Source organism: Ambystoma mexicanum, chromosome 8 (assembly GCF_040938575.1).
Source record: "Ambystoma mexicanum isolate Mex_15411 chromosome 8, UKY_AmexF1_1, whole genome shotgun sequence".
NCBI classification, from domain to species: Eukaryota; Metazoa; Chordata; class Amphibia; order Caudata; family Ambystomatidae; genus Ambystoma; species Ambystoma mexicanum.
The window spans coordinates 1,619,395,606-1,619,414,327 of record NC_090929.1 but is presented as its reverse complement, the minus strand read 5'-3'; the positions used below and the strand labels follow the sequence as shown (position 1 = coordinate 1,619,414,327).

At 48.2% G+C, this 18,722-nt stretch overlaps 1 protein-coding gene across 20 annotated transcripts in view; it reads left to right on the top strand.

Annotated features, from left to right (window-relative positions):
• ABLIM1 (actin binding LIM protein 1) overlaps window positions 1–18,722 on the top strand; it is a 1,283,500-nt gene that overhangs the window by 611,753 nt on the left and 653,025 nt on the right. For all 20 annotated transcript variants that reach the window (XM_069611893.1, XM_069611883.1, XM_069611888.1 and 17 more), the window contains one exon: window positions 16,328–16,462. In XM_069611893.1, the coding sequence (XP_069467994.1) occupies window positions 16,328–16,462 (135 nt within the window). The remainder of the gene's footprint in view (window positions 1–16,327; window positions 16,463–18,722) is intronic.

Sequence of the window (18,722 nt, the reverse complement as noted above, 5' to 3'; positions counted from 1 at the left end):
TGTCTTCCCCTGCAAAGGGATAAAAGCAATCAAATGGAAACAGGCATTAGCACCATGGCACACAATGAGGGCTGAGAAGCAACAGAACCAGTACTTGATTGACACATGTCCCACATGACTAAAACCCTCCCATGCATGCACCCTCACTGCGTATGAAGGGTAGGCAAATGGCACACACTGATGACACCAAGATGGAAGATGAACACATTTTCTGCATGCTGCCTAGCAGTGGCATCACACATTGGCCTGTGATTGCCAGGTGAAATACACATGCCATCACACAGATGGCATGTACCATTGCTATTGAGTGAAGATGGAGAGGAGGGCAGCACTTATTCATTCAGTCCAGTTCCCTCATGTAATAGCTTTTCTAATTCAAACAGGTCTGATTTTTCACCTGGAGCTGCCAGTCCAAAATGGTCCGATTGCACAGGGACATGTCTAAACAAATGATATCCAGGTAACAAAGTCACTCCACTTTACCATAGCCATGTGAGACATGTGACTAGAGGATTGATAAATGCCTAGTAAAAGTGGTGGAATGCAAACAATATGCCTGAATGAACAGAGAAAAATAAGCAACAATGTTGTGGCAAGGTGACACTTCAAGGGCAACTGGCGTGCTGTTGGGCTAGATGTCTACTGTTGGCAGAAGGGATACTGCTATGGCCAAATGCTGCTGCGCAGAATGTATTGCATGAAGCACATGGGTGACCCAAACGACTCAGGCGCATACACCCTCACCTGGCACACAAACAGAAGCCCTCACACACACACCATGCACATGGATGACACACACATGCATGTGCACTCACCGGACAATGCCTCATAATCAGGCAGATCTCCCACACCTTGGATCTGTTCCTCCGTGACGTAGGTCCCAGCGACTGACTCATGTGGAGTGAGTTCCATGTCTTCTACTGGAGACCCACCTCCAGTCACTAGAGTTGCGGCATGACTTGAGGCCAGCTTATTCTTTGCCCTGCGCTTTAGGTCATTCCAGAGCTTATAGCAATCATTGGCTGTGCGCCTCACGATTCCAAGGGCACTTACGATGTCCGCAACGGTCTGCCAGTGTGCCTGGCATTGTGCAGGTGTGGTCTTGGATCCTGCAACAATGACCATTTCGTAATCATGTGCGGACACATACTCGACAAGTGCATTCAGTTCGGCATCCGTGAAGCTGGGCTTCCTCGACGGGCCGGACTGTGTAGCCGTGTCTGGGGCATCAGCCTGTGCCGGACGAGCACTCTTCCTCTTTCACTTGGAAGGTGGTGGTGATCCTGAGTGTCCTACGCCGCTCTGGACACTAGGGGCAGGAACCCTGGTGGACTCTGTATCAGGAGTGTGGGTTTGCACACTCAGCATGGGAGTTGGTGCAGGCATTGGCTCAAGTGTAATGGTATGAGGGGGAATGTCAGCAGGATGGACTAGGACCGACACTGTCCTGGCTGGGTGTGTGAGAGCTGGGGTGAATGGAGCCGCAGCTGCCCCTGCAGCCTCTCCACCCTGCCTACTTGGGGCAGCAGATGACCTTGCTGCCCCTGATCCACGTGGCCTGATGACATCAACGTGCACCAGCGCACGTGTCATAGGCCTGCTGACCTGGAAGTCAGCCATGGAGTCAGCCAGGTCTGGTGCCACAATGGGCTGGTCCAACAAGGGCTGAGCATGGATGGTGTCAGCCACATCAGCCTCAACCAGGGGGGGTGGGAGGGATTATGGGTGCCCTTAACTGGTCCTCCACACATGGGGGGACAGGGTCACCCTGCAAGTAACGACCACGTCCCCTACCGGATCCACCACGGCCACCACTTGTGGCTCGTCCACCTTTGCCACCCTTACGGATTCCTCGCCTCCCAACCATGGCACTGATGTTAATGTGCATATGGGAGTGGCTGTAAACTATTGTCCTGGGCAATTGGGGGTCAAAGGGGTTGGGTACCAGATGGTAATTGTACCCTACTGCTCTAGCAAGGCTGAATGTGACCCCTGGGGAAAGATGACGGGTCACGCAACGCACAGGAAGCCCAAAAAAGGGAGATGATGTGCACGCAACCCCTCCTAGACCACGTGTGCGGAAAAAAAAACCTGCACTACGCTGTGGCACCCAGTTACACAAGAATGAATGTATGCGTGTCACACGCAGCCTAGAATGACCTCTGAAGGGGTAGGCTACACACGGGGCAAGCACAGATGTTAGATACGTGCGTGACTCACCGTCTGCCAGGAAAAAGAGCGTGAAAAAGAAGCGCGTGTGCGCATTTGCAACACCCCCGCCAAAAGAAGAATTGTACGCTGTCTGAGGAGACAGGACAACAGTAGAAGGGAACGCTGTTTGAGGGAACAGGCCCAGGAAAACCAGAAAAAGAGAAAAAAGAGAAAAAGCTGTCAGAGGTAACAGGGAGTACGAACTTGAAACGCCGTGAAGTAAATCGCGTGTGAAACGACAAGAAGTACAGATTTCACCCACTCGCTCTCCACGAAAAGCACGTACAAGGAAATGGTGTTCTACACGTACCTTTTATGCAGGCCCACACGTCCAGCGTCACTTCCGCGTGTACGCGCTAGGGCCATTTCCACCAATTACACGCTTTGTCAATTCCGCGTGTACGCGCTAGGGCCATTTCCACCAATTACACGCTTTGTCACTTCCTCGTGTACGCGCTAAGGCCATTTCCACCAATTACACACTTTGACACTCGGACGTGTCTTTCATTTTTTTAACACGCAACATTTCAAACGTGTGCCATATTCAACGTGCACGTGACTTCATAGACGCGCTTACGCTGGTGGCCTTTGGGCCAATGAATGTACAGACGTGTGCTGACGCGCTTACGCGCTAAGGGCCTTTCCTCGGATTACACGCAGACGTGCTGGATTTTCACGTGCAAAATCACTCCGTATCAAGCTGGCCACGCGTTCACACACGGAAGACCACGCTCCTGCCCAGAAGGCCGAATTACTGCCCCCCCAGAGCCTTGAGCACGCTCCCACCTGCCATCTGCTGCTGCCTGACTGCCTGCTGCCCACGTGCCCTGACATTTGCTGCCTGCACATCAGCCAGGGGTGCTGTTGCTGTTACCACCCCTGCTGGAACCGAAGACTCCCGACTGCTTTTCCATCGCCCCACAGCCCAGCCCCAGGACCCAGTTGCCCACCCACTCCTGCCTCTGGGGTTGCCATGTCGGGCACTGCAACATCTGGCACCAGTGGCAACCCCCGGCCAAGGAGGCAGAGGGGCACCAGCTTCACTGCCACCGAAGTTGGTGTCCTGGTGGAGCATGTCCTGGGGCAGTATGATGCCCTCTTCGGAAGGTTGCGCGCCGACAAGGAAGGACGGACTCGGATCTGGATGGACATCGTGACTGCCATCAACGCGGAGGAGGTGGCAGTCCGCGACTACGAACGTGTCAGGAAGCGCTGGGAAGACTTCAGGTCCAGGACCCTCAACAAGGCCCGGCGCCTCCTGAAGGCAGCGGATGCTAAGGGGCGCCGGGGCCACTTGTCGGAAGATCAGATGAGGGTCCCGGAACGCATATCCCCAGCGCTCCACGTCCAGGTCCTTTAGAGGCAGACCCATCTGGAGTCGAGCGGTAAGTGTACATGCATACTGATTGTAAGCTGTGCGTGTGGTGTGCCAGGAGTGTGCAGTTTGAACATGTATTTTTATGTGGGCAAGTAGGGGGGGTGGACAGGGCCGTGAGGGTGACACATGCGAGGGGTCTCATGTGTGACACATGGATGGTGCTTGTGTGTGTGGGCTTGCATGGCACAGGATGTAGAGGAATGATTGTCAGGTGTGCCATGGATGTCGATCGGAACACTGCGACAGTTGGCGGAGGTGTACACATGCATGCAAGTTTGGTGGTGTGTGTGCATGTGTAGTGTACTCCCTATGTTGCATGTGATGTGTGGATGACCTTTGGCTGCTCATGCTGTTGTATGTGAATGGATGGTGCTGGCTGTTGCAATACGGCTGTGGTATGGCTCATGTGTGCAAGTTGAAATGACATGTGTGTTGGGGATTGTGATGCCATGTCTGAGGTTTACCAATGCCACTCATGTATGACTGTCATGTGTGTATGAGTCCATTGTACAGTGCCCTGATGCCTGTGTTTTCTTTCTCCCTGTCTGCAGCGTCAACTGATGAAGAGGGCGGAGAAGGTGCTGTGGAGCACAGCGGCAGGGGTCGCACCACCAGCCGGAGACGCAAGGCCCGGATCCCCTCCAGGGTTCTGATCTCGTCGGGGAGTGAGGAGTCCGGTGCCGCGTCCCAGGCCGCAGCTGCCGAGGGGAGGTCCAAGAGGCGGAGGTTGGAGTTGGACTCCTCGGCAGCAGAAGGGGCAGCTGGGACCCCACATGGCGCAACGGAGGAAGATGGCACGGAGTCATCCAGGTTGGTGGGGGTTTGGAGGAGGAGGAGGCCGTGCAAGCGACAGAGGCAGGGTCTGGGGGTGGGGATTCCACTGGTGCTAGTGGTGCAGTGCAGGATCAGGGACAGGAGGCAGCACAGGCCGCGGCGGAGGTGCCTGTGTGCAATCCTGTCCCTGCTCCTGTCACTGCATCATCTTGCACCAGCGGGGATGCCTACCTTCAGACACGTTCTCAGGGAGGGGATTGGCTTACAACACCTGGCCTTCCTCTCCCTGCGGATGTGGCTATCGTGCACCAGGTTGAGCCTGTCCAGTGTGGGGTGGCGTTGCGTCAACGGGCCATGCGAGCTGACCTGCAGTCTTTTCATGATGAGTCTGCACGTCTTCTCGCATGGCTCGTTGACCGCGTTGACCCACTGGGACAGCTCACCAGGGCTGGATTCCTCCGTTTCCTGGACCTTGTTCCGACCCCCTCCTCCACGGAACCCCCTATGCCCCAGTCGTCCTCCATGCCATCTTCCCACCCATGTGTCACCTGGGTGCCCTGTGGAGCTGCCTCCGACCGTGCGGCCAGGCTGGTGGACAACAGATCCCTGCCACAGTCGGGAGTCGGACGTCCAGCAGGGGTGGCCACATCAACGACTGCACCCCAGCTGGAGGAGGATGTGCAGGCACCATCGGACAGGGCACATGGACAGCAGCAGCTGCAGCAGCAGGAGGCTGTAGGTGGGAGCCACGATAGCTCAGGGCCTTCAACATCGGAGGGGCAGGCATCGGCCGGAGGGCAGGAGGACCCTGGACGGGAAGTGTCTTCCGTGTGGCAGCGGTTGGGCCACGCCATAGATGCGGAGCGGCGGCGGGCCGAAGAGGCGCGGCTCACGATGGTCAGGGCGGAGAACTCCATGCGGAGGGCCCTGAGGCGGGCCGAGTGCCTCGAGGCAATCCGCAGGGAGTTGGAGGTGAACATGTCGGCGTCCCTGCGGACCCTTGGGGCCATGGAACAGGACCGCCCCCGGGACATAGACGAGGAGTTCGATGATGCCCTGGCCCGGAACACCACTAAGTGAGCCGCTGGACTGACCCGCCGCCATTATATATAGTTATTTAGTGATAGGTTTCCTTTATACAAAAGAAGGGGGGTCTGGGAAACTCTCTTTATAGTTTATTTTTATTTGGAGTCGACGGACACTGCTCCACCTTTTGTATATATTTCCATTTTAGACAGGTTTTTTGGTAGGTTTCATTTCTTCTGTTGGGATGATGGACCCTGAATACTTTGTACATAGTTGGACTTTGGATTTGGATATTTTTTTTACTATGAATATTTTTTCCCAATGGAGCAATGGTTTTCTATTTCTTTTTTCCCTTCATTTCCTTTTTATGGACTTGGAAGACATTTTTTTGGATTATCATTTATTGATTTTAATTTGAAAAGGGACAGCCAGCTTAATTTTGTTATTTTTTTACTTGTGTATTTTGTTTAATTTTGATTGCCATTACTGTTGTTTTTAATACATTATTTGGATTTTTTCATTCTTCAATGTGTGGTTTCATCTCATTGTTTTCATGCATGTCATGATATGGGTTTTCAGGTTCACTTGCAACCATTGTGTGTGTGTGAGACACATGTGTTGATTTACATTGTTTCCATTGGAGTAGTATCATGGGCGCATGTAATACTTGGTTGTGTCTTTGGGCTGTGGTGGCTGGCCATGAGGCCCATGCTTGAGGATTGTCAGGGCCTGTGGGCAGGGGGACATGAGTGGGGGCCTGGTGGAGGCTGCCCCTGCACTGCTGGGGGTGGGGGTGGGTGGGAGACATGAGTGGGGGCCTGGTGGGGGCTGCCCATGGTGGCTGGGGGGTGGGGGTGCAGGGGGACATGAGTGGGGGCCTGGTGGGGGCTGCCCATGGTGGCTGGGGAGTGGGGGTGGTGGTAGACATGGGTGGGAGCCTGGTGGAGGGTGCCCCAAACTGCTGGGGGGGTGGGGGTGGTGGGAGACATGAGTGGGGGCCTGGTGGAGGCTGCCCCTGCACTGCTGGGGGGTGGGGGTGGTGGTAGACATGGGTGGGAGCCTGGTGGGGGCTGCCCATGGTGGCTGGGGGGTGGGGGTGGGTGGGAGACATGAGTGGGGGCCTGGTGGGGGCTGCCCATGGTGGCTGGGGGGTGGGGGTGGTGGTAGACATGGGTGGGAGCCTTGTGGGGGCTGCCCATGGTGGCTGGGGGGTGGGGGTGGTGGTAGACATGGGTGCGAGCCTGGTGGGGGCTGCCCATGGTGGCTGGGGGGTTGGGGGTGGGTGGGAGACATGAGTGGGGGCCTGGTGGAGGCTGCCCCTGCACTGCTGGGGGGTGGGGGTGGTGGGAGACATGAGTGGGGTCCTGCCCATGGTGGCTGGGGGGTGGGGGTGGTGGTAGACATGGATGGGAGCCTGGTGGGGGCTGCCCGTGGTGGCTGGGGGGTGGGGGTGGTGGTAGACATGGGTGGGAGCCTGGTGGGGGCTGCCCATGGTGGCTGGGGAGTGGGGGTGGTGGGAGACATGAGTGGGGGCCTGGTGGAGGCTGCCCCACAGTGCTGGGGGGTGGGGGTGGTGGTAGACATGGGTGAGAGCTTGGTGGGGGCTGCCCATGGTGGCTGGGGGGTGGGGGTGATAGGGGACATGAGTGGGGGCCTGGTGGAGGGTGCCCCACACTGCTGGGGGGGTGGGGGGTGGGAGACATGAGCAGGTGTGCAGGGTAGTCCCCTGTTTTGTGGGCTGCCTGCAGGGGCCGTGGAGGGTGTACAGGGAACACCTGTGAGGACCCACCCAGCCTAATCGCGTGTGTAACTTCCCGCGCACCCCTGTAATACACGTACCCAGCCAAATCGCGTGTGATAATTCCTGCGCACCCCTGTAATACACGTACCCAGCCAAATCGCGTGTCATTATTCCCGCGCACCCCTGTAATACATGTACCCAGCCAAATCGCGTGTGACAATTCCCGCGTACCCCTGTAATACACGTACCCTGGCTAATCGCGTGTAAAACTTCACGCGTACCCCTGTCATACACGTACCCAGCCAAATCGCGTGTGATAATTCCCGCGTACCCCTGTAATACACGTACCCTGGCTAATCGCGTGTAAAACTTCACGCGTACCCCTGTCATACACATACCCAGCCAAATCGCGTGTGATAATTCCCGCGTACCCCTGTAATACACGTACCCTGGCTAAACCCATGTAAAACTTCACGCGTACCCCTGTCATACACGTACCCTGGCTAATCGCATGTAAAACTTTCCGCGTACCCCTGATATGAACGTTACCCGATTTGCGTTCCTTGTTTGGCAGCCCTGTAAACTGGTCCAGGGTTAGCGCAACCCTTTGCGATGATTTAGCGATTTTGATGGCTTTTCCTTGCGCGAGGGCGTTCTTGGGGGCGTTACTGGCGCTGCTGCAGGGTCGCTGCGATAATCTGCGCCACGGCTGGTTTGGGAGCCTAAAATCCATGAATACGCTGTGCGCGGAAATCGGTTTTGGTGCACGCGCCTGGCGCAGACAATCGCACGCGGACACTCTGCGCAGCCGCTTGCGACACTTTTCTGCGAAATTCTATGAATTACCCTGTATGTGTGATAATGCTCTTTTCATTTTATTTAATGTCCTTCTCCCTGGGGTTTCTTGTTTTCTGATGCTCCCAGTCTGTGCTGGTTCATTTTCACTCTTCACTATTCTCAAGTAGTAAATAGTGAAAAAGGACTAGTGTGGGAAGTCAATTCACCAAAATGCCAGGGGTAGCGTAACTGAGAGCACACACTCAATGACATCATAGACAGCAGCATCACAATCCCTTTCACTCCTCAGGGTGTCACAAATGGGGATTATCGCCCTCGATGACACAACATGAAAGGACATCGCCACGTAAACAAAAACGACAACTTGTATAAGAGTGATAAAGAGTGATAAAGGATATTTGAGTTACCAACTATATAATAGCTAAAGTGTGTATGTGATGTGCCAGCGATGCAGCCATTGTTTGGCGAGGGCACACACTGCAGAGGCTATCCAGCTTTAGCCGCACATGCCAGGTATAGTCATGGAAGGAAAGGTACAGCTTCACAGGCGCAGGTGCCAGTTTCATGTGACAAGTGCAGCTTCAAATGCCAACAGGCTGCCAGCGTATGCTGCTTAGGCTGGCTTTCCAGGTAGAGTCTCATATGCCCGGGTGCTGCCAACATATGCCAAGTGCAGCCTCAAAGGCCAGGAGTGGCCATTATATGACAAGTGCATCCTCAAATGTCCAGGTAATGCCAGTGTGTGCTAAATAATGCCTTATTAGCCAGTTATTTTACATTGGAGAGATCAGGATGTTGAGTTCCTTGTCAAGAGATTCTACTCTCACCAAACTTCCGGGAACTGTTACTCAGTGCTGTGAATGCGGAGGGAATCACGACATGATGGGGGCAAAGGTGTTTATGAACCACAAGTTGAAATCTTTGCAGTGGAAATTGGCGTATACCTACATTTCACCGAATACAATGTTACCTAAGGAGGAGTAACCACATTTATTTCACCGTTAAATGTTAGGTAAAGTGGTATATGTATAGTGCATAATAGGTGGGTGTGGGATATGGGTATAAGTTAGGGAACAGAGGGGTGATAGGGGCCTGCAGGGGGGGGTCACCCCAGCATCATAAAAAAAGAAAAATGGAAAAGGTAAAAAGTTATTTTAGTTTTTCGGTGAAATAAATTCGGCCAAATCTCCATTAGGTAAAATATTTTCTAAGAAATCACATGCATCCCAAATTGGAAGCATTGAATGAATTGCCCTTGGAAGTCCTGGAACCTCAGCGGGAACCCTGCCTAGGGGATATCCTGCAAGAAGGACCTGAAAGCTGCCAACTTGACGGGGAGTGTCTCCCCATAACTTTGACCATACCGAGACCTCTTCGTCTTCTGAGGCAAAGTCACCTTCCATGCCTTTTTTGAGACCCCCATTTGTTCCCAAAATTTTATTTCCAATATAAGTAACTTTCTCCCGCCGTTTTTCAATCTTGTTTACTGCAAGCCTATGATATGTTAGGTTATTTATAAGGCGCTTAATACCCAGAGGTTTCCAAGCGCGGACCCGGGGATCGAACCTGTGTTGCTCGGTGTAGTCTTGCTATTAAGGTGAGCACGTTGCCCCTGAGCTATCCTCCCGGGAAACCAAACCTCCCTCTTCTCAGGGAACGATTTCCCTACTGTTCTCTGCTCTTGGACAGGGTGCCCTTGTCAAAGTACGGGCCCTGAACAGGTGCAAAGCCCACCTAGCCAATGGACACTGTCAGTAAGGGATGGCAAAGAGGAAAGCCCACATTTGCTCTATTAGTTACAAAAGTGTGATAAACGAAGGCAGACCCACTTTCTCAAATGTGATCAACAACCACAGACATGAGTCTCCTGCCTGAAGATTAACCAGGTGGTAGGGAAATATGTCTGAAAGAAAAAACCTCAACCAGTGACTAACAGCAATCAATTTCAGTGCCCAGGCAACAGGACAAATACCATTGCATCTTCGCAATTAAGAGATAAAACATGTTTACATAGGACTTGCTATCGCAGTTTTGCATTTAGCACCTGTATAAGTAATGTGCTATATGCAGTGCTGGAAATGGAAATCATTTCTCTAGGAACGCCCTCCTCCTTGCGGGGACCAAAGGGTGAGTGGCCAAGGGGCGTGGCCCCGATCCAGTCCATTCAACACCCTATCTCTTCATGGAGCCCAAGTCTGGCAATTTGCATAGAAGAAAAGGGCATTTTGGGAAACAAAGAATGGCCACAATTGTATATTTCATCGTTGTCTGTGATAGTAATTTAGCAAGAAACCCTTTGAGTGAGGAATGGAAGTTGTACTTTGCTCTTTTCATTGGTCAAACTACTCAGCCTAACAATACATGTGTGTAAATTGCTAGGCATGTATACCAGTTTGAATGGGATGTGAGGCTTTGGCTGTTTCTGTCAGAGGCAATGTCAGGCTTAAATGGGCATCTTCTGAAGTGCTGGCTGCTTGTGGGTGAGAGCTCAGCTTGGTGACAGTCCAGAGAGTTTTCTGGGGTACCCAGACCCTGAAGATAAAGCAGAGGTCCAGCAGCGTTCCGGCAAGACAATATTTGCCGGAGCTCCACTAGGTTTTGTTCGGGCCCGTTTCCTGTGCTGATCGCCATTTAAGGGAATTCATTTTATTAACCTTGGTTTAAACCTGTGACATGCAGATTATACCCACATCTAAGCAGGAAGTCTTTAACATACTGAGCTATCATACCAGCCAAGCCACTGTTTAAACATAATGATTTTATTCAATTACTCATGTGACCTATGTTATGTCATGTAGGGTATTTGTGTAGTGCTTATTGATTGATTAATAGGTTATTTATAATGTGCCTATACACAAGTGTTTCAAGGCGCAACCAGGCAATGGGGGGCGGCGGGCAACGGAGAACAAGACAAACAATCCTACAAGGCCTAGTATCATTTGGATCGTGCAAGTGCACATACAAAAAGTGCAGGGGAGTGGAAGGGGAGAAGTGCACCCAGTGGAGCAGTGTCCTGGATTAAGTGCAAGGAAGGGAGGCCCTCCAAGGGGAACATGCCCTTGAAGTGCAAGGAAGGCCAGGGGACAGTGCAGGAGGGCCCGAAGGCAAGAGCAAGGTACTGAACGGGGGTAGGGGGAACAGGTGTACTATTTGACTCAGAGGAGCAGTAGGCAGCAGGAGGAAGGGAAGGATAGCAGAGGAAAGGCAACGAGAAAAGGAGGAGAGGAAAGGTTACCATGGGAGAGGCAGAGAGAAGGAAGAGGAGAAAAGGAAGGCCTTGAGGAGCTTCCAGAATTTAAGGAAGTCCGGGTCGAGGCGGAGAGTGGCAGGGCTGATTCAAAGCACTGCAGGATTTTATTTAACAGTGAGAACATGTGATGTTAAAAGTAATACGTATATTATTAATATGTCGCAAGAATAACTATGTAGCAAATGTTCTGAAATGGAAGCAACAAGTAGGCCATTGCAAGTCTGCAGCAGCACGACCAGGCAATGCAGCCACAGGCGCCTTACTCAAGGCACTCTGAAATCATTTATGGATTTTAAAAAAGAAAGTTTAACCATAAGCATTGGGTGTTGGGGGCCCTGATTAACACAGAAAACATTTGACAAGCTATTATCGAAATAAATACTGACAAGAAAAGGACTAAACACATATACACACCTCAATTCTATATTATTCGCCTTCTACTGGGTTTAGATAAAGTAACGAGGTGCAGAGGAGAAAACACAACCCTGCCACTAGGTTGTGTGATTGGAAGGACCAGAGGAAAAAAAGGTATCCACGGGCTGTGGAACCCTCGCGTCCTCTGCACACTGAAGGTTTCTGTCCCAAGACAGACAATAAATAAAGCGATTTCCAAGTGCTAATTCAAAAATAGGAGGTCAATGGTATGGTTATGGGTAGTTCAATATATCTGAGTAAGTCTATATTTCACCCGAAGGTTACAGGTAAGTATAATGTTGATATATAGTTAAATATTCTCAAGTCAATTAAATTTAAACAATTGATTTTCAGAAATAATTCACTGTTTTATTCACAGGTGCTACTATCTTTGTGGCTCAGTCGCTTCTCATAAGGCAATTTGTAAGTTATTGTACATGTTTTCACTATATTTACATCATATTGAGAAAACAAACAGTCTCTGTGATGTTCATTGATAATAACACAGAGAAAACTCAACGCACTCGGGAAATATTATCCCTTCATCAGGAGAGAAAGTTTGGTAGCATCAAGGCCTACATCAGTAGGAAGACATTCTTTGTATCCTTTAATTCTTTAATTCTTCATGGGTAACTCTAAGGAATGACAACAATAAGAAGATAGTGTCATGTAAGTGTCTTTTATAGGTAGTCAGATGAGACTATTCATATAACTACCAATGTGTGCAGTGTCCTACCTCACATGGGTGCTCCAAGGTTTTTCATAAAGCTGCAATTTCAGCGGTGATAAGGGTCAGTTTTGGTGATATCTAAGTCTTCACAGGGAACCTACAATGATAATTAGTATATAGGTGGTGGGGAGTTGGTGCAGTACAGAATTCACCATTATGTACATCAGTGTTTTGAGGTTTCTATTAGTATACGGGACTGCCTACCTTAATAAGGATCAGCTCCACCTTTAGGGTCTGCTCCAGGTGTTCATTTAATGCAGTAGAGAGTGTCTGTTCCAAGAATTCATAGTATGGTATGGATGAAATCTGGAAATTTAAAATCCCATGTTACCCTAATGGAAATAGGAAAAGGGGTAGAGGGAGTACTGACTGCTTGCATTAATCAGTTAAAGGTATGTGAAGAACAGGAGCTGGTATAAGTAGCTTACCTGCACTCTCCTAGATATGGAAAGAACAACTCAGTGAAGTCCTCTATAGAATGGTATTGAAGGTTCAGGGTCTGCCTGAAAGGAAAAAGGTAAGTAACTCTTAATAGCCTATAGCCTATGTTGAGTCAATGTATCTTGAGGGGTCACTTTAAGAGTTCATAATTGTCTAGTTTATGTCTTACCTCTGTGGAAGTAAATGGCTGAAGATAGCAGAGTCCCCATAAGGCGGTGTCCACTGTAGAATGCAGACGTACCTTTAGACAGATGCCGGTATTCTGAATAACTCAAAAAAATGGCGCTTTGCGTGTACGAGCATGAAACATGTGACGGTATCACGTCGTGCGTATCCGAAAAAAAATATTCTTTTATGGACGGGATGTAATTTACTGGTTCTACTCCAAATCATGGGATATTTTCAAAGGCCTCATCGAGTTTTATGAAGCTGGGGGCATGATGTATAAGATAGAGCACGTGGGATCCTTATGCGTTGCAATCCATTGTGGATTGCGAACGTGACTTCTGAGGACGTCAGGATTCATGAAAGGAAGAAGGAGCTGGCGTTTGTAAGGTGCAAACGTGATGACGTCACCTGGTAACATATGGTAACATATGTCATCATCACGTGTCATGCAACTGTAAAAAGGGGTTGTATGCATAGCATGACAGAGGCTGAATGGTATCTAGAATCAATAACCTACGCACTCGGCGATGGTGGATCTCCAGCGCGGGCCAAAGTCGACATGGCCATAATGTATCTATAGGTCATGTACCTGAATGTTAAATTCTTGTAATCTGTTCACAATAGTACAATATACTAAGGATAAGGAACTGGAAAACATAATAAGGCCCTATGAAGGGGGAATATTTGTAAGCGTACACAAACACAGTTCAATAAGTGTGCCTTAAATCAATAATCATCGGTAATGATGTAATAGCTAGGAAATAGTGTCCTTATTTTCAGTTAGTGAGAGGCTAAGAGTCCCTTTCCAAAACATTTTTTTTTTAAATGTCAGATTGGGGTTCCCCCCAAAGGATATCACTCCAAGGTTTTGGAGTATAGGATGACCAAACCTTCGAGCACCTCTGTTCACAATCTTCCTTAATATACATAGCAATGTTAGACACTCATCGTTTTAGAGGAAGAATTATACATTCATTTAACATTTGTTTTTAGTGATGTGTTCACTCTGTCACCAACTGGTCATTGTGTTAAAGAGTAGTACCCCCAAAGAAATTGGGTATAGTTAAAGGGCCATGCCGGGGATCCAATTTTCTTAAGTGTGGTATGCATGGGTCACCTATCGGATCACAGGATGTCTGAACCATTGATTATTGGGTTACTATTGAGAAGTGTTCACCAATTCTATAAATGTACTATAAAAGCATATTAATGCTGCTCCCGGGTAAGATCTCTATGCCCATTCATATATACAGTCTCACCTATTGTGTGTCTATCTATATGAACCAACTTTACTGTTCATTGGTGAATATTGTGGTCCTCGGTTAGTGATTAGTCCTCAGTATAGAACCCAGTCAGTAATTGGAATCATCAGGTCTATGTATCTTGCATATTTTACAGGATTGCCTATCTTCCAGTGGTGTTCAAAGGTATGGTTCTCATTTCCTTCAAAGGAAAGCACCCAGGTGAAAGTCTTCATTCATCCCATACGGGCTCATGCTGTCTAGTTTGTCAATCCAAAATAGTTCTCGTTGGTCAATCTTTTGGTATCCTAATTGGGCTACTGAGTGTCTTTTGTCTGTGAAATGTCGTGCCACTGGTGACCGCTCATTCTTCATACTGATGTTACTATTATGTTCGTTGCATCTTTCTTTTATTTTCCTCATGGTCTGGCCCACATAATATATCCCGCAAGGGCAACTAAATGCATAGAGTACTGACTTTGTATCACAAGTAGCATACTGTCTCAATTTGATCTTGGCTCCTGTTTGTGGATGTCTTACATAGTCACCTTTAGTGATATTATTACAATTCTCACAGTGTAGGCATGCAAAAGTTCTGAATTTCTTGGTCTGTAATGTTAATTGTCGTGAATATGGGGGACGTTCAGCTTTCACTAGTTGGTCCCTAAAGTTTTTGCCTCTTTTCAGTGGTGGTTCAGGGAAAAGTTTCTGAAGTTGGGGGTCCATTTGAATAATCCTCCAATTCTTTCTTATCAGAGGGGTGATTTGATGACTCTGACTCGAATATTTAAGAGTATATAAAAAGGGTATCTCCTTATGTTCTGGTTTCTTCCTCAGTAATTCCGCTCTTGATTTCTGAGTAGATCTCTCTTTTGCAGCAGTTATGATATTTTCAGGATATCATCTTTCCATGTATTTGCATGTCATCTTATCCATTTCAACTGACAGTGTAGATTCAACTGAGGTGATCCTTTTTGCCCGGAGGAACTGACTGTAGGGTAAATTGTCTTTCAGGTGCTTTGGGTGGTGACTCTGGTAATGTAAGCTATTGTTCACATCAGTTGGTTTAGTGAATAAATTTGTGATGATTTCTCCATCTACCAATTCCAATTACACGTCCAGATAATGAATCGTAGGGCTACCAACTTCCATAGTGAATTTGATCCTGTCATTTACAGAATTAATGTATAGTAGTAACTTATCCAGTGACTTTTTGTTCCCTCTCCAAATGACGAACAAGGGGTGGGAGATGTAAATAAAATGACAAATTAACTAAAACTAAAAGATGGTAAATTCGCACCCGGGTAGCACCATTTAAAAAAACATGTTTTAATGTGGGGCAGTAACAGATAGCCTCCCCATCCCCCCACCCACCAGAACAATCCAAACCCCTTCCCCACATCCATCCCCACTTACTTGCCAGACCGGAGCTTGGTGCTCCACTCCCGGCACTCCTCCTGTCTCCCAGCAGCCACTATAGAAATGGAAAAGGTACATAGTCCCATTTCCCTATGGCAGCAGCCATCTTTGTTTCTTTTTGTTTTTTTCCTCCAGAGATAATGTCCAGAGAAAAAATAAAACATTTGCCCCCGTTTAAACCCTGGCATGCGAATGGCTTTACCCACCTCTATGGGAGGGGGTGGGCAACCATGGCTGGTATCAGCCCACATCTCTCGCCGAGGCCCTCGCATCCCTTGATCTTACCTTGGCTCGGGCTGGCGGGCTGTTGTCAGCCATGGCTGCCTCGCACAGCAAAGGTGACACCCATAAGAAAAGTGTAGTAATGGCTGGAAAGTGGAAATTACAACTTTGAATTGGGGTATGACATTTTAAATAGATTTGTTTTTAAAACTCTGGAAAAAGAATACATTTCTCTACTCAGTTATTGATGTTTGGGCTGCATTCCTTGACTAAACAGTTACTCATTGGTGCACTCTTAGTGCATCTCTTTCACACATTAATGTCGTTAATGCATAACTTGCGCATAACACATAACGTCTGTTAATGCATAGCTAGCACAATGTATTATAAAGCAGTATCTTGGCTTTGTAAGCCGCGTGCATGGCACTATAATGCCAACCGGTGCCACAATGAACATCTGTATGTCACCCTTCAGTATTGCCAGCTGTGTAACAATTGTGCTCCTTTCTTGCAGTGGCCCACCCCCAGGATCCCAGCCATGCCGCTGAGAAGCCCCTCATTCAGTGCCATAAATGCGGGGACCCCTGCAAGGGCGAGGTGCTGCGGGTGCAGGCCAAGCACTTCCACATCAAGTGCTTCACCTGCAAAGGTAAGAAATAGGCGCTATGTGTGATATTCTACCATATATAACTGAGTGTTTTCCTTCATTTTCACACCTGTCAGTGATATCTTATTGTTATGTTATGTTATGTTATGTTATGTTATGTTATCGGAACTTATTGAGAGCATGTATGCCCAAAGGTATCATGGCGCTGGAGGCATAAAGGAAGTTATAATAACAATACGCTTTTAGAATAATATCATTTTCAGTTTCTGCCGAAAGACAAGGTGATTGACAGTCCTCTGCAAAGCAAGAGGAAAATCAATCCAAGCTTTGGCGGACACGACATAAAAAGCACGCCCCCCTGAGCGAGCTAGCCTAAACCGAGGGACGGCTATCAGGAAGGTCGACTGGTAGCGGAGAGGGCTAGTAGGGGAATAGTGCACAAGTTTGGATTGCAGATACTCTGCTCCAATACCGTAAAAGGCCTGATGCACAATACACATGGACTTGAACATATTCCAAGCCGCAACGGGGAGCCAATGCAGTTGCCTCAACAGAGGGGACATGTGTGTTCCAAACGGAGGGCGCAGGATATATCTAGCTGCTGCATTTTGAAGAAGTTGTAACTGCTTAATCAGGTAGAGAGGCTGCCCTAGGTAGAGCGAATTACAGTAGTCTAATACTCTCAGTACTAGGGCAGCGACCACCGGGGCTTGGCAGACTATAGGGATAAAAGGGAGAACCTTCTGCAGGACCCAGCATTTAAAATGGGCAGTCTAACAGACCGCTGCCACCTGCTCATCCATGGCTAGGGAGGCAGTGATTTTAACCCCCACATTTCTGACCGACAAGACAGTCGTAGGGAGGGGACCAAGAGAAGAGGTCCAGAATTATTTGGTGTTCATGCCATAGTATCAATGCATGGCATTGGTCGAGATCACCCCCAGCTAGCCCAGGACCCCGGTCTCACCAACTCAGAGTCCCACCCAGAATCCCCTGCCAAGTACGGCATTCCATGCCTCTAGACACTGATATTGAATCCAGTAGTTTTCAATCACACGCCTACAGATCGTACTATATCAGAGAAATGCTGTATACATAATATTGATTAATTGATTTAGTTCTAATAATTCTGTCATCTTTCATTCCAACAAAATCGTCCACACAGAATCTCAGTAAACTCATGAATATAATGATAATGATTAATTCAGAATGTGCTTAATACCAGCGAGTGGTGTCTCAGCGCTGGATCGGGATTTGAACCTGTGGCCGCGTCGTCTTGCTTCCAAGACAAACACATTGCCCCTGAGCTATCCTCCCTTCCCCCTTCCAATTCTCTTCACTCCCACATCATAAACCGTATCTACATAACATCCGAACACCTCTTCTGTAATTTATTTTCGTTACTGGACAAGTCAGACACAGATGTTGGAGAGTTTCAATGCAGCTGTGACACCCCCAGCAGCCTCGGAGAGCTTTCTCCAAATGGCAGCACAACCCTGATACTTGTAATGCCCAAAGATAATGTACCCTAAATCTCCTAAATGCATATCTATTCCAACATAAAAGATTTAAGATCCCTGAAACGTATATGAACAGATGCTCTTCTCACTCACATAGAGCAGACTTTTTACGCCTGAGATTTAATATATGGCCTGCTAGAGAAATCCAGGCAGGACGCAAATTAATCTCCCAACAAGAAAATGTGTGTCGATTTTGTAAAAAGTCAGGACAGATCGAAATCTACGTCATTTGGTAGTTGAGTGTGAATCACTAATACAGTCTCGTATATTATACTTGAAAAAACCTCTGCAAGAGTACGACCAAATGACTCCTGACCTCCTATGGCACATTATATTTAATGGAACTTTAACGCCAGTGAGGATTGGTGCTAATGGTTTCCTAAATTCATTACAATTGAAGAAAATCAATTAAAGTGAGAATGACTTTGAGAACCCTGGGGGATTTTATCTTGAACCCAAACCGTATTACGAGTTATACTATGCTATGTTAAATAAATGAACGAACAAAAGTGTGATAGCAACTAAAATGTTATGCTAAACAACAACCTGTTTAAGAATTCAAGCAGTAATCATCAAAATGTACATAGAATGTATATATGAGATGAAAATTATGCAGATTTTATGTTGATTTTATGAATTATTCAAATGTAATCATACTGTGTCGTTTAATAATGTTTTGTTTTTTTTAATGAAATATTTGACAATTTCAAATTTTGAAATGAACGAATTAGTTACAGGGTATCTCCCTTTGTCAATTAACAAGAATGTATTTTTGTGAAATA